Raw genomic sequence first — 15,711 nt, 5'->3', positions numbered from 1 at the left:
ATGCGGCCAAGGCATTTGACTCTGTTTATTTTAGTCATCTGTTTACCTCACTAGCCAAATTTGGTTTCAGGGATAATTTTGTCAACTTTATACATAACCTGTATACATGTCCATCTACTAGACTAATAGTTAACAATTCATTATCCTCAGTTATCGCTATTGAAAGGGGAACACGGCAGGGGTGTCCCCTGTCCCCCCTCCTCTTTGATATTGCAAGTCTCTAGCTATAAAGATCCAACAGAATATTGAGGGCATTAAATTGGGTGAATATACAATAAAGGCTGCGTTATACGCGGATGATATCCTTCTTTACATTTCAAATACGAAGTCTAATATACCTAAATTGCTTAGTATCATTCAACAATTTGGCTCCTTCACTGGGTATATGGTAAACACCTCCAAATCGGAACTATTCTGGTTAAATAAAAACAGGGATTCAATCAAAGATAGCCCATTTAAAGAGGTCTCAGAATCATTTAAATACCTGGGTATCACCATACCAGCAAATTTCACCGAGTTATACAAAGTTAATATAACACCTATAATAACATTGATTTGTGAGAGGCTGAAATCTTGGCAAAGTCTACCTATCTCATTATCTGGGAGAATAGCTCTATATAAAATGATTCTTCTCCCAAAACTCTTGTACATATTACAAAATACTCCACTAATATTATATGGAAAAGACATCAGGTTGCTCAATAGGGCAGTTGGGAAATTCCTTTGGCAGGGGAAAAAGGCAAGAATCTCTTTAATAAAATTAACCGCGGCAAAGGAATATGGGGGTCTAGCCTTGCCAGACATTAGGCAATACAACATGGCTTTTCTAGCAAGAACAGTGACAGACTGGATTTTTTACAAAGATTATGTTACAAATATCTTGCTAGAAGCAAATATCTGTCACCCATATCTTCTCACCGGTCTGGTGCATTGTGCACCTAAACTGCTACCCCCAGAAATCAAAAAGCTTAAGAGTATCTCGAATCCGATTAAAGCCTGGTGGAAAATAGGGAATACCCTAAGATTGGATTGCAGCGTCTCACAATACTTACCAATAAAAGGAAACCCAAGATTCCAGCCTGGCGTGGAAATGGCCATATTTGACAGATGGTCCCAACAAGGACTGGTAAAAGTTAAGCAAATCTTTGAAAATGATTCAAATGTTGTAAAAACATTTGAACAATTGAAAAATGAATTCAAACTATCACACAAAGAATTTTTTGCATACTTGCAACTCAGACATTATGGATTAAAGATTACCAGGAACACGGATTGGTCATGGAATCTGGGGAAATTGGAGAACTGGCTGACTTTGATAAAAGTCGGACGCATGTCGATAACTCCTTGTTATATACTTCTCAATGCCAATAAAGGAATCTCTGTATTGGAACATATAGCAACGACATGGTCCAGGTCAATCCCCTCAGAATTGGTAGAATCAAATAGTGTACAGAGGTCAATAGACCGAGTTTCTCGGGCCACTCTCTCTGCCACATGGAGGGAAGCACACCTTAAAATATTACATAGAACATACTTTACCCCAGCCCTAGGTTACAAAATACATAATTCAGAATTTAGGGTCTGTCCAAAATGCTCCCTTGTTGCAGCAGATTTGGTGCATATGTTATGGAAATGTCCAAAGATACGCCAATTTTGGCACAAAGTAGAATTTTGGCTTAACAAAAATCTGGTGGCTACTCCTCTGTTACTCACCCTGACACAGATCATTTTTTGTGTCCAATTGGAAGTACGGCAACAACCTCAGGAAAAATTAATCATTCTCACAATTTTAGCTGCCAGATATCTGATTCTTAAATATTGGAAGAGCTCAAGGACTCCCTCAATTCCTGAGGTAAAAAATTGTTTGAAGAAACAATGCATGATCGAGCAAAGGGATACCAATATTGACAATGAAGGAGACATAAAAAAATTATTTTTGAAATGGTCAGCCTTTATCAAAGGCTATCCAACCAACGAAATTGAAATGATAATTTTCCCATTTAGGAATTCAGAATTGGTCTTGCTTAATATGTGGTAGGAGATGGGGGTGGGGGTTGGAGACAGAAGGGTATGGACTAAATATAAGATCCAAGCTATCTTTTCTCCCTCCCCCCCCTTTTTTTTTTTTTTTTTTTTTTCCTCTTCTTTCTTTTTTCTCTTCTTTTTTTGGGCAAAGGGGGTGGAGGGGGAGGACAATCAGGGAGGGAAGGGAAAAAAAAGGGGAGGCTTAGTATAGGTCATTTGTGTTAACAAACATAATCAATGCAATATGGCAACATGAGTTATTATTTACACAATATGGTATATAAAGTTATTTTATCCTAGTATCAAGATTGCTGCTACCATGATTTTGATTCATTTAGTAAATGTAAATAATGCTACATGGCAATATGAGTTAGTACTTATCTAATGTGGTACGTTAAGTTATTTGCTTTTGTGATATAATAGATAGAAGTGATCTGTAATAAGAATGTTATTGCCATGTCCATGATTTAATGTTCTTCTTTTATCTTTTTTTGTTTGTTTTGCCTTGTTTCTGTATTACTTAACGTATTGAGCCTCAATAAAAGTGAACTGTAAAAAAAAAAAATTGCCTGCTCTATCTGAAACATGAAAGGAAAATTTTGGGTTCAGTGTCCCTTTAAGATAGGGATGTGGTAATTTTAATTTAAAGTTAGCGGGTTGTTAGGTTTAGGGGTTAATAGCTTCATTTAGTTTTTGGCGATGTTTAGGGGTTAATAGGTTTAGTTAGTGGTAATGCTGTGGGAGGCCAGAAGTTTAGGAGTTAATATGTTTATTTAGTGGCGGCGGGGTCCAGGAGTGGCGGGATAGGGGTTAATAACTTATTTCGGTTGCGGCGGTGTCGGGGAGCGGCGGAATAGGGGTTAATACTTTTTTTTTATGTTGCAGCAAGGTCAGGGAGTGGCGGAATAGGGGTTAATAAATTTTATTTAGGTTGCAGCGATGTCAGGGCGGCAGATTAGGGGTGTTTAGTCTCAGGGTTTATGTTAGGGTGTTAGGTGTAAACGTTACTTGTTTTCAACCATAGAAATCAATGGGATATCTGGCAGCATCGAACATAAGCTTTTGCTGCTTTCAGACTCCCATTGATTCCTATTGCATCCGCGGCCTCCAGGGTGGCAGATTGAAAACCAGGTACGCTGGGCCGGAATAGCCGCTAGTGTACCTGTTAGAAATTTGATAACTGGCGAAAAGTGTCAGAGCCGAATTTGCAATCTGCGTCAGATTGAGACCGTATGTTACGTCACAAATTTCAACTTTTGCCGGTCTGTAGGCTTTGATAACTAGGTCGGATCAAGCTTTCAACAATTATGCTGCGGAATTGCACAGTATTTGCGGTTGACGGCTTGATAAATATCCCCCATGGACTTTATATCAATAACAGGACAAAGCCTTACACATTTCTCTATATAGTTCATATATAATCAGCAATATGAAGCTATCCGCTAATAATTGTGCAAACAGAAAATAGTGCACATCAATTCAAATAACTCCTATCAATCTAGGGCTAGGTGTAAATAACAAGCTCGGCACTATATCATGCAAAGCATAGTTCCAAATCACCTGATTTAATATAAACAATCCAAATGATGACTCCTATTTTATTTATGGGTTGCACATAAGCCAGGAGTAATTGTAAACTTAAACTGTCCTGAAAAAGTGAAAAGTAAACGTCTGTAGATGTCCTTTAGGCTAAGGGCATAACCATAAAGCACAATATCATATGCAGGAGTTAATTGTAGTAAAGCAGCTGGTGCCATGCACAGACCAACTAATCGATTATGAGATTAGTTCACAACTATTTTCATAATCGATTAATATCGATTATACCGATTACTAGTTGTTGCAGCTCTAGAACATTTTATGTTGGTAATAATAGTCACAACGTTATACATTTTTAAAGATATTATTAACCCATTTTATTTTGATCATTTTCATTTTTACTATTAGTATGCATTATTATAACAGAACATAGTGGTGTGATTACACCCAGGTTTCACAACAGGTGTATTTAACAGCGCTTTTGAATTGGAATTCTCGAAGGGACATAAAACCCACATTTTTTCTTTCATGATTCAGATAGAACAAACAATTTTAAAGAACTTTCCAAGTTACTTCTATTTTATTATATTTTCTGTTTTCATGTTACCCTTTGTTAAAAAGCAGGAAGTAAGTTCAGGAGTGTGTACGTGTCTGCAGTACTATACGGCAGAAGTTTTGCAACAATGTTACACATTAGCAAGAGCACTAGATGGCAGCACTGCTCCAGATATGTGCACAATACTTATTTAGATATCTCTTCAACAAAAAATAAGAGAACGACACAAATTTGATAATTTAAGTAATTGTAAACTTTTTTTAGATTTGTATTCTCTATCTGAATAGTGAAAGGATTATTTGGTTTTCATGTCCCTTTAATGATTATGTTAAGAGATTGCTGGTGCTACTATAAAAAACAGAGAAAATGTTCTTTATGACAGTCAGTGAAAGTTCATATCATTCTTTATGAGAATTGCTGTAGAGGCTGTAGTGGATAAAAGGCTGTGTGTGCTTCCCTTTATCGTCTTTAATCACCTTCTTATAAGGACTAGTCTGTAATCCATATGAATACCATGGAGCCCGTAATACTTATGGAGTGTATAGGATACAAAAAGTAGGTTCTATGAACCGAGAGAAGCCTTTGCTAAACAACCCTGGGAAATTTACCCTCTCACGATTATACGTAGACTAGGTAGTTTGCAATGTAGTCGCTTCTTATTTCTCATCTCTTTGATATCCCGACAAATGTAAGATGTAGTAACCAAACGGTACCTATTGTCAAAGTGTACTGAATACAGGAGAGGGTTCTGTGAACCAAAAGAAGCCTTTGCTTAACTACCCTGGGAAATTTACCCTCTTACGATCATACGTAGACTAGGTAGTAAGCACTATAAACACTTCTTATTCCTCTTATATATACAATCCAAACATTTGTGTAGTAGCCAGTGTGCCACGCTGTCCAGCATACTGAATTTGACCGCTGTAAATATTTCTTTTAAATGAAGATGAATAAATGTTATGTTTTACTTTAATACAAGGAGCGTGTTACCTTTTTTTTTTTTTTTTTTTTTTTTTGTACCTTTAATGATTATACCTGATGAAAGAGCTATCTTGTAAAGCTGAGAAAGGCATCTGATTGGCTGCATTTCATGGTGTGCGCTCACTAGGAGAGGGAGATTTTGCTTTGAGATCAGATTGCTGGGAGTGCAGCTAGTGTTTCATGCTTAACATCTGTAGTGCCTATATATATATATATATATATATATATATATAACAGTGAGTTCCTTTAGTATTAAGTGTATCTTCTTCTGAGACAAATGATTCGGCACTGTGAGGCTCCTCATGTTTTATGTTTGATTTATAGATGAAATCTCACCTATTTGTAGGTGATGGTAACACAATTTATGTAAGACTGAAATCCAAGTCTAAATACAATGAGTATAAAAGCCTGGAAATGCCTGCAGCACAGGGTATGATATGAATCAGCTGTGATACTTATTTACTTTTATTAAAGAAAGAATACCTTCATCTGAACTTTATTAAATCCCTTAATATATCTGACATCTTCTGTCATATCCCTGTGTTGCAGTCTCCCTCACAAGCAATACTTGTTAAGGTAACTAAGCCTTTCTTTATCAATTATGGTTTAGAAACCATGTCCTGTTTTAGAAACTTCTATTAAAGACAGTGTAATGCATGTGCTTCTGTAAATGGTGTCACCAGATCTGCACACAGTATACACGGTTGGGCCTAACTTGTAATTTATTGTGTCACAAAAAAACTTTTTCTGCTGCTAATATCTCTCCATGTACAAACTACCAATAGTGCTTCTATGAAATATGTTTTGTATACATGATCTGTAGAGTGCAACAAGTACAACCTTATGCTACATTAGGGCACTGACCTGCAGAGGGTACAGGTAGCTTAGCTGGAAAATTGAAAATACTAGATTTGTGATATAGCTTTATTTTACCGTTCATATTTATCACTCATGTTTTTGTTTCAATGTGACCTTTTCAGTAATACACATTTTTCTAGTCAAGCAAGGGTTAAGTCATCACTTGGCAATTCCACAATTACTGGCTTCTGAATCTTTAGACTAATTTGATTGTCATTTATATATAATCTAATTAGAAAAGATCTTTGAGATTACTCTACCATTAAGTTGGTTCTAATACATGAACAGCCTGACTCACTGCTGCAACTACAACCGATGTGACAAGCTACCCCAACCTTATGTCTCTGCACCCTTAACCTATAGACGGTGAGCTCTCCGGATCAGGGCCCTCTTCCTCCTGTACTAGATTTGTTTAGTTTTGTTATGTTTTGTATTTTATCACAAATCCTTGACATTGTATACCCCATATCATTGTACCTAGCGCTACGGAATTTGGCAGCGCTATACAAATAAATGCTAATAATTCTATTATTAAGTTGTAAGGAAATTTAAAGATTACATTTTGTTTGCGTTAAAGGGACATATATATATTTTAAAATTAGGTCATAAAAAAACAATACTCACATGTCTAAAAAAAACCTCTGGTCTTGTTTTATTTCATGCTTGACGTCAATGTAGCGCTGATATCAAAGTAATTCCAGGGAGTGGGCTTTTGGGGGCAGTAGGCATTTTGAGAGGCAGTGGAACTTTCCAAAGACATTGGTGATTTTGGAGATTTGAAATGAACCAAGGCTTAAAGGGACAGTCAATACCAAAGTTGTAATTGTTTAAAAAGATAGATAATGCCTTTACTACTCATTCCCCAGCTTTGCACAACCAACATTTATTAATAACGTTTTATTAATATACTTTATAACATTTAAACCTATACATTTCTGCCTGTTTGTAAGCCACTACAAACAGCCTCTTATCACATGCTTTTTTTATTAACGTTTCACAACAGGAGACTGCAAGTTCATGTGGGCCATATAGATAACCTTGTGCTCACGCCCGTGGATTGTGCATGACACTGCACTAATTAGCTAAAATGCAAGTCAATAAATAATAAATAAATAGCCATGTGATCATGGGGCTGTCAAAAGAGGCTTTAGATACAAGGTAATCAGAGGTAAAAGTTATATTAATATAATCGTGTTGGTTATGCTAAACTGGGGAATGGGTACTAAAGTGATTATCTTTTTAAACAATAAACATTTTGGAGTTTACTGTCCCTTTAAGGTTTCAGAAAGTAGAGTTTTGTCTTAATTTAGGATTTTTTTTAACTAAACTTTAATGCCACTCAAAGAATTATTGATTATAAGCTTAGAAAGCATAGAGATCCAACACTACAGCATTTTGTGTGCACAAAAGTATTACTGAAATGTTATGTTAATATCATTTTTAAAAGCACTAAATAATTTTTTAATTACATTACAAACAAAAAATTGATATCAGAAATATTTTTTGCATATGTTCACTACATTACATATAACATGATAATCTCATGTGAAGAAAAATCATCATTATTATTAAGGAAAGTATGGTATAAATGCAACCTACAAAAATAAATCTGAATGCTTCGTGCACACAAATAATAGTTTATAAAGAGTAGTTTCTCCAACATTGGTGTGTCCGGTCCACGGCGCCATCCATTACTTGTGGGATATTCTCCTCCCCCACAGGGAAAGGCAAGGAGAGCACACAGCAAGAGCTGTCCATATAGTCCCTCCCAGGCTCCGTCCCCCCAGTCATTCTCCTTGCCGCTCTGAACAAGTAGCATCTCCTCGGGGATGGTGAGGAGTTTGTGGTGTTTAGTTGTAGTTTTTTATTCTTCTATCAAGAGTTTGTTATTTTAAAATAGTGCTGGTATGTACTATTTACTCTGAAACAGAAAGAGATGAAGAGTTCTGTTTAAAAGAGGATTATGATTTTAGCAGACAGTAACTAAAATCAGTTGCTGTTCCCACACAGGACTGTTGAGATGAGAGAACTTCAGTTGGGGGGAACAGTTTGCAGACTTTTCTGCTCAAGGTATGACTAGCCATTTTTCTAACAAGACTGTGTAATGCTGGAAGGCTGTCATTTTCCCTCATGGGGATTGGTAAGCCATTTTCTTAGTCTCAAACAGAATAAAGGGCTTATTATGGGCTATACACTGGTAGACACTCTTAAGGGCTAAATCGATTGCTTTATTTAAGTATTATATGCAGTTTGAAGTTGAATTTCACACTTTTATAACATTGGGGAACGTTTTTTAGCACCAGGCACTTGTTAGGACACCTTCCCAGTCAGGAAGGGCCTTTCTCTGTAGTAGGCAGAGCCTCATTTTCGCGCCATTACTGTGCAGTTACTTTTGAGTACAGTACATGCAGCTGCATGTGTGTGGGTCTGGAATCCACTAAAAACGTTCCTAGAAGGCTTCATTTAATATCATATACCCCCCTGGGATTGGTGAAGTCGCAGCAAAGGCTGGGGTGCAATACTTTGAATGCATTAAGACACTGTGGTGAAAATTTGGTAAAGATTGGATAATTCCTTCATAGTTTTTCACATATTCAGTAATAAAGTGTGCCCTGTTTAACATTTAAAGAGCGCTCTGGCTAAAGTCTTGGTCGGCGGATGTATCTTCCAAGACAAAATTGCTTAATACCCCTTTCAAAAGGTAAGACCCTTTTTGGGCCAGAATTGAAAGAGATTATTTCAGACATCTCTGAGGGAAAGGGCCATGCCCTCCCACAAGATAAACCTTTCAAGGCTAAGAATAAGTCCAATTTTCGTTCCATTCGCAATTTCAGGAACGGACCGGCTTCCAACTCGGCAGCCTCTAGACAATAGGGTAACGCTTCCCAGACTAAACCAGCTTGGAAATCAATGCAAGGCTGGAACAAGGGTAAACAGGCCAAGAAGCCTGCTGCTGCTACCAAAACAGCATGAAGGGGTAGCCCCCGATCCGGGACCGGATCTAGTAGGGGGCAGACTCTCTCTCTTTGCTCAGGCTTAGGCAAGAGATGTTCAGGATCCCTGGACACTAGAAATAGTCTCTCAGGGTTTTCTTCTGGAGTTCAAGGAACTACCCTCAAGGGGAAGGTTCCACATGTCTAACTTATCTTCAAACCAAATAAAGAGACAGGCATTCTTACATTGTGTAGAAGACCTGTTAAAGATGGGAGTGATACACCCAGTTCCAACTGTGGAACAAGGTCGGGGGTTTTACTCAAATCTGTTTGTAGTTCCCAAAAAAGAGGGAATTTTCAGACCAATTCTGGATTTAAAAATTCTAAACAAATTTCTCAGAGTTCCATCGTTCAAATGGAAAACATTCGAACAATTTTATCTACAATCCAGGAGGGTCAATTTATGACTACCGTGGATTTAAAGGATGCGTATCTACATATTCCTATCCACAAAGATCATCCAAGGATTTTCACAAAGGTGCTAGGGTCCCTTCTAGAGGTTCTAAGACCAAGGGGTATTGCAGTGGCACCTTATCTGGACGACATTCTAATCCAAACGTCGTCTCTTTCCAAAGCAAAGGCTCATACAGACATTGTTCTAGCCTTTCTCATATCTCACGGGTGGAAGGTGAACGTAGAAAAGAGTTCCCTGTCTCCGTCGACAAGAGTTCCCTTCTTGGGAACGATAATAGATTCTTTAAAAATGAAGATCTTCCTGACAAAAGTCAGAAAGTCAAAGCTTCTAAAGCTTGTCAAGTTCTTCACTCTATTCTGCAGCCTTCCATAGCTCAGTGCATGGTAGTAGTAGGGTTGATGGTTGCAGCAATGGACATAGTTCCTTTTGCTCAAATTCATCTAAGACCATTACAACTGTGCATGCTCAAGCAGTGGAATGGGGACTATACAGACTTGTCTCCAAAGATTCAAGTAGACCAGATGACCAGAGACTCACTCCGTTGGTGGTTGTCACAGGATCACCTGTTTCAGGGAATGAGTTTCCGCAGACCAGAGTGGGTCATTGTCACGACCGACGCCAGTCTATTAGGCTGGGGCGCGGTCTGGGATTCCCTGAAAGCTCAGGGTCTATGGTCTCGGGAAGAGTCTCTTCTCCCGATAAACATCCTGGAACTGAGAGCGATATTCAATGCTCTCCGGGCTTGGCCTCAGCTAGCGAAGGCCGGATTCATAAGATTCCAGTCAGACAACATGACGACTGTAGCTTACATCAACCATCAGGGAGGAACAAAGAGTTCCTTGGCGATGAGAGAGGTATCCAAGATCATCAAATGGGCGGAGGATCACTCCTGCCATCTATCTGCAATTCACATCCCAGGAGTAGACAACTGGGAGGCGGATTATCTGAGTCGTCAGACTTTCCATCCGGGGGAGTGGGAACTCCACCCGGAGGTTTTTGCCCAGTTGACTCAATTATGGGACATTCCAGACATGGATCTGATGGCGTCTCGTCAGAACTTCAAGGTTCCTTGCTACGGGTCCAGATCCAGGGATCCCAAGGCGACTCTAGTGGATGCATTAGTGACGCCTTGGTCGTTCAACCTAGCTTATGCATTTCCACCGTTCCCTCTCCTTCCCTGGCTTGTAGCCAGGATGAAACAGGAGAAGGCCTCAGTGATTCTGATAGCTCCTGCGTGGCCACGCAGGACTTGGTATGCAGACTTGGTGAATATTTCATCGGCTCCACCATGGAAGCTACCTTTGAGACAGGATCTTCTAGTGCAAGGTCCATTCGAACATCCAAATCTAGTTTCTCTCCAGCTGACTGCTTGGAAATTGAACGCTTGATTTTATCCAAGCGCGGGTTTTCAGATTCAGTGATAGATACTCTGGTCCAAGCCAGAAAACCTGTGACTAGAAGGATTTACCATAAAATATGGAAAGGATATATCTGTTGGTGTGAATCCAAGGGATTCTCATGGATTAATATTCCCAGGATCCTCTCCTTTCTAACAAGAAGGTTTGGATAAGGGATTGTCAGCGAGTTCTCTAAAAGGACAGAGATCTGCTTTATCTGTCTTGTTACACAGATGACTGGCAGCTGTGCCAGATGTACAAGCTTTTGTACAGGCTTTGGTCAGAATCAAACCTGTTTACAGACCTTTGACTCCTCCCTGGAGTCTAAATTTAGTTTTTTCAGTTCTTCAAGGGGTTCCATTTGAACCCTTACATTCCATAGATATCAAGTTACTATCTTGGAAAGTTCTGTTTTTGGTTGCTATTTCTTCTGCTAGAAGAGTTTCTGAACTATCTGCTTTGCAGTGTGATCCACCCTATCTGGTGTTCCATTCAGATAAGGTTGTTTTGCGTACCAAGCCTGGTTTTCTTCCAAAAGTTGTTTCCAACAAGAATATTAACCAGGAAATAGTTGTCCCTTCTTTGTGTCCGAATCCAGTTTCAAAGAAGGAACATTTGTTACACCATTTAGATGTAGTCCGTGCTTTAAAGTTCTATTTAGAAGCAACAAAGGATTTCAGACAAAACTTCTTTTTTGTTTGTCGTTTATTCTGGTAAGAGGAGAGGACAAAAAGCTACTGCTACCTCTCTTTCTTTCTGGCTGAAAAGCATTATCCGATTGGCTTATGAGACTGCCGGACGGCAGCCTCCTGAACGAATCACAGCTCACTCTATTAGGGCTGTGGCTTCCACATGGGCCTTCAAGAACGAGGCTTCTGTTGATCAGATATGTGAGGCAGCAACTTGGTCTTCTCTGCACACTTTTGCCAAATTCTACAAATTTGATACTTTTTGCTTCTTCGGAGGCTATTTTTGGGAGAAAGGTTTTGCAAGCCGTGGTGCCTTCTGTTTAGGTAACCTGATTTGCTCCCTCCCTTCATCCGTGTCCTAAAGCTTTGGTATTGGTTCCCACAAGTAATGGATGACGCCGTGGACCGGACACACCAATGTTGGAGAAAACAGAATTTATGCTTACCTGATAAATTACTTTCTCCAACGGTGTGTCCGGTCCACGGCCCGCCCTGGTTTTTTAATCAGGTTTGAAAAATGTCTCTCTCTATACACTACAGTCACCACGGCACCCTATAGTTTCTCCTTTTTTTCTCCTAACAGTCGGTCGAATGACTGGGGGGACGGAGCCTGGGAGGGACTATATGGACAGCTCTTGCTGTGTGCTCTCCTTGCCTTTCCCTGTGGGGGAGGAGAATATCCCACAAGTAATGGATGACGCCGTGGACCGGACACACCGTTGGAGAAAGTAATTTATCAGGTAAGCATAAATTCTGTTTTTGGAACTGAAATTATTGAATTACTAAAATTGTCTGTAAATATTTTTATTTATTTTTTTAAAAACCCTCCAAATACATTTTAAAAAAATTACAACAGCATTCATTTTTATTTCAGTAATTTGCAAATATGGGATGCCAGGCAGTACTTAAAAATATTTCCTTATGCCCAGTAACCTTCCCTTAAAGGGACACTAAAGTCAAAATTAAAGTTTCATTATTCAGAGTGTGCAATTTTAAGAGACTTTGTAATTTACTTACATTATCAAATTATGCACAGTACTTTTATATGCACAATGTTTGAGACAAAAGCTACTAATGAGCATGTGCACAACTTTACAGTGTATACATACGAGTCTGTGATTGGCTGAAGGCTTTCACATGATACAGATATGGCCTGCAAGTAAGTGCTATTGCCTTGTCTTTTTATCATGTATTTGTTGACTATTTAATTCTACTGTACTTAATGGTCTTTTAAGCTTTAGCCTGGAGGCTTGGGAACAGTATAGGTATTATAGCTGGTTCCCTCCTGTAATTCAGAACAGTTAAAATATTCTCTAAATAAATGAATTATGTCATTAATAAATAACATTACTCCCTTTTGTGTTTCAACAGGTGAGTTCACAATCTCCAGTAATCCTAGTCATGATCAGAGTGCTGATCCATCTTTAAATTTCCTTCCAAATCAAAGAAGCCACATACAACATTTATGTTCCGTATGTGGGAAATGTTTTACCAAGAAATCATTTCTTATTGATCATATGAAAATTCATTCAGGAGCGGAAGAATTTTCATGTTCTGACTGTGGGAAATGTTTTATTCTGAAATCAAATCTTATTAGGCATCGGAAAATTCATAAAGGGGTAAAAGCATTTTCATGTTCTGAATGTGGTAAACGTTTTACTCTGAAGTCAGATGTTATCAGGCATCACAAAATTCATACAGGAGAAAAAGAATTTTCCTGTTCTAAATGTGGGAAATGTTTTACTCAGAAATCAACTCTTATTACTCATCAGAAAATTCACACTGGGGAGAAGGCATTTTCATGTTCAGAATGTGGGAAATGTTTTACTCAGAAATCAACTCTTATTACTCATCAGAAAATTCATACAGGAGATAAAGCATTTTCATGTTCTGCATGTGGGAAACGTTTTACCTTGAAATCAACTCTCAATAATCATATGAAAATTCATACAGGAGAGAAGGAATTTTCGTGTTCTAAATGTGGGAAATGTTTTACTCAGCAATCAACTCTTATTACTCATCAGAAAACTCATATTAAACTAAATCAAAGCTTAACCTCTGAAGTACAGAAGCCGACACATAGTTCTCATCTGCACAATGTCTAGAGTATGGACAATGATGTCCTCTGGGGTGAACTTTTGGGGCTGTTTGAGGTCCTCCTCTGCACCTCAAGCAGTTGGGAGGTGGCCAAGGATTTCATACCTGTGGTATCCAGGGTCCCTGTATAGGTTTAAAAATCCAAGTAATCACTTGTCTTAAATAAAATGTGAATTTACTGAAGTAGAGGTTCATGGAAGTGAACCCTAATGTGCAGGTCAAAGTTGAATAAATATATCCAAAGGCCCTTATTTATATTGTTGATAAACCCATCTTTGAAATTTAGATACTGCTGACGGCATTATAGTTAGGTGATCACTGACCCGACAGCGTTTCCCTATCCAGAATGTAAAGGGATAGTAAACAACTTGAGATTTTTATATAAAGTATTTAGTTATGCATATTGAAACAACTTTCCAATATATTTTCATCATTTATTAGCACCTTTTCATGTAATTTGTTCTGAAAATTGAGCAATTTCTAATTCTCAGAACATGAAAAGTACCTGCTTACTTTTCAAGGCTAACCCTGTAATATATATTTGCCTAATTGGCTTCAACTGATAACAACTGCAAATAGATGCATTTTATACTAACAATATGGCCATGGCTAGACTTGTTATCTGCAGACTAAAGCCCAGATTGGATCCTCCAAATAAGTCAAATGAGGAATTTCCCTATTGAAAAATAATTGCAGTAAAAATGATGTTTGTTTAACAAATATTAAGATTCGGCTGATATATTATTCTATAGCAACACAGCAGAAATGTCTTGTAATGACAGGGTGTTTACTGTCTCATTAAATTGGCTTGGTGTATAGCTGTACCGGGTGAGCCCCTATGTTAACATCTAAAGTGCAAAAGGCCTCCAAAAGCCTGTGTCTGGATTAGAATAGCTCCTCTGCCTGCATGAAATGCATTGTGCTGAAAAATATATATTTTTTTTCTTTTGATTTTTAATTGCCAATTTCTGTAGAAAAACACTGAATTGTTCTCAATTTCTACCTATGTTAGGTTACCTAATACAATTATTGATCCACTAAAGTTTTGACTATAGCGAAAAATATCTTACACTGTATTGTTTACAATTTTGTTTATTAAAATTGTAATAAAAATATGCAAATGTTTTCAACCCATTGTTGTAGATTTCTCATGTTATGAGATATATGTATGTGTATATGGGAAAGAAAATTAGGTATGGGAAAGACTTACAGTTCTTCCTGTATTTATATTATGGTAAAGAGATGATTATGTGATATTAAACATGTTTGTTTCACGTATGTACAATCTAATACTACACCAGCTGCATGTTGAGCAGGTAACACATACAGTAACAAAATGTGACAATCTATATGCAGCATGTTTCCAAATGTCATGAGGTAAGACATTTGTTTAAATTTAAAAGCCAGCAAATATCATGAGGCAGAACGGTGATTGTATACAGTAGAGCTTGATTACCAAGCAAACCAGGTCCTAAATATTGGGCCCCAGCACAAAATTACATTCCTCGTACAGTTTGCTGGCAGAGGTGTAAGAGTAGCAGCAGCACCTCTCCCAGTCCAGCTGTGCATTTTCAGAGCCACGGGTTGCTTCAGCTGTGTGGGTAGTGCAAATGTCCCCTTTCTGACCAAGACGTGCAGGAGGACTTCCAAAACTGAATCCCGTTTTTAAATCTGATCCCTTGTTCTGTTATATATGCTTACTGTGTTATGTTTTCCTACCTACGTAACGCGTACGGCCAGATAGAGCACTTTCATGTCCGCCATTTTTGTTTGAAACAAAGACTGATATCAAAATATTTATCAGATGGTAATATTTGGCTGTTTTGAGTGCAGATCTCGCTCAAACATAAAACATAATAAAAAATTTTTTGTATGTTATTAGCTTGTGAGGATAGCATTCATTTTATAAATGTATTTTTTCAGGGTACAGATATGTTTCCATTATTTTTTGTTACATAGCCTGAAAAATACATTAATAAAATGAATGCTATCATCACAAGCTAATACCATACATAATATTTTGTGTTTAGGTTTTAATTATTTGTTTGAGCGAGCTCTGCACTCAAAACAGCCAAATATAACGTGGTCGGAAAATTATACAGAATCCGATCACTATTTTAACATCAGCCTCCTTTTGAAACAAATATGGTGAATATGAAAG

The 15,711-nt window shown here is 37.9% G+C and overlaps 1 protein-coding gene across 1 annotated transcript in view; it reads left to right on the top strand.

Annotated features, from left to right (window-relative positions):
- Nucleotides 1-14,680, top strand: part of LOC128657414 (oocyte zinc finger protein XlCOF7.1) — a 55,514-nt gene extending 40,834 nt beyond the window's left edge. The window contains exon 10 of the mRNA XM_053711753.1: nt 12,825-14,680. Coding sequence (XP_053567728.1) covers nt 12,825-13,558 — 734 coding nt within the window. The 3' untranslated portion in view covers nt 13,559-14,680. The remainder of the gene's footprint in view (nt 1-12,824) is intronic.
- Nucleotides 14,681-15,711: the final 1,031 nt, after the last annotated feature.

This window comes from Bombina bombina, chromosome 4 (assembly GCF_027579735.1).
Source record: "Bombina bombina isolate aBomBom1 chromosome 4, aBomBom1.pri, whole genome shotgun sequence".
NCBI lineage: Eukaryota > Metazoa > Chordata > Amphibia > Anura > Bombinatoridae > Bombina > Bombina bombina.
Note: the sequence above shows the minus strand (reverse complement) of the source record. Positions and strands in the feature narration are given on the sequence as shown.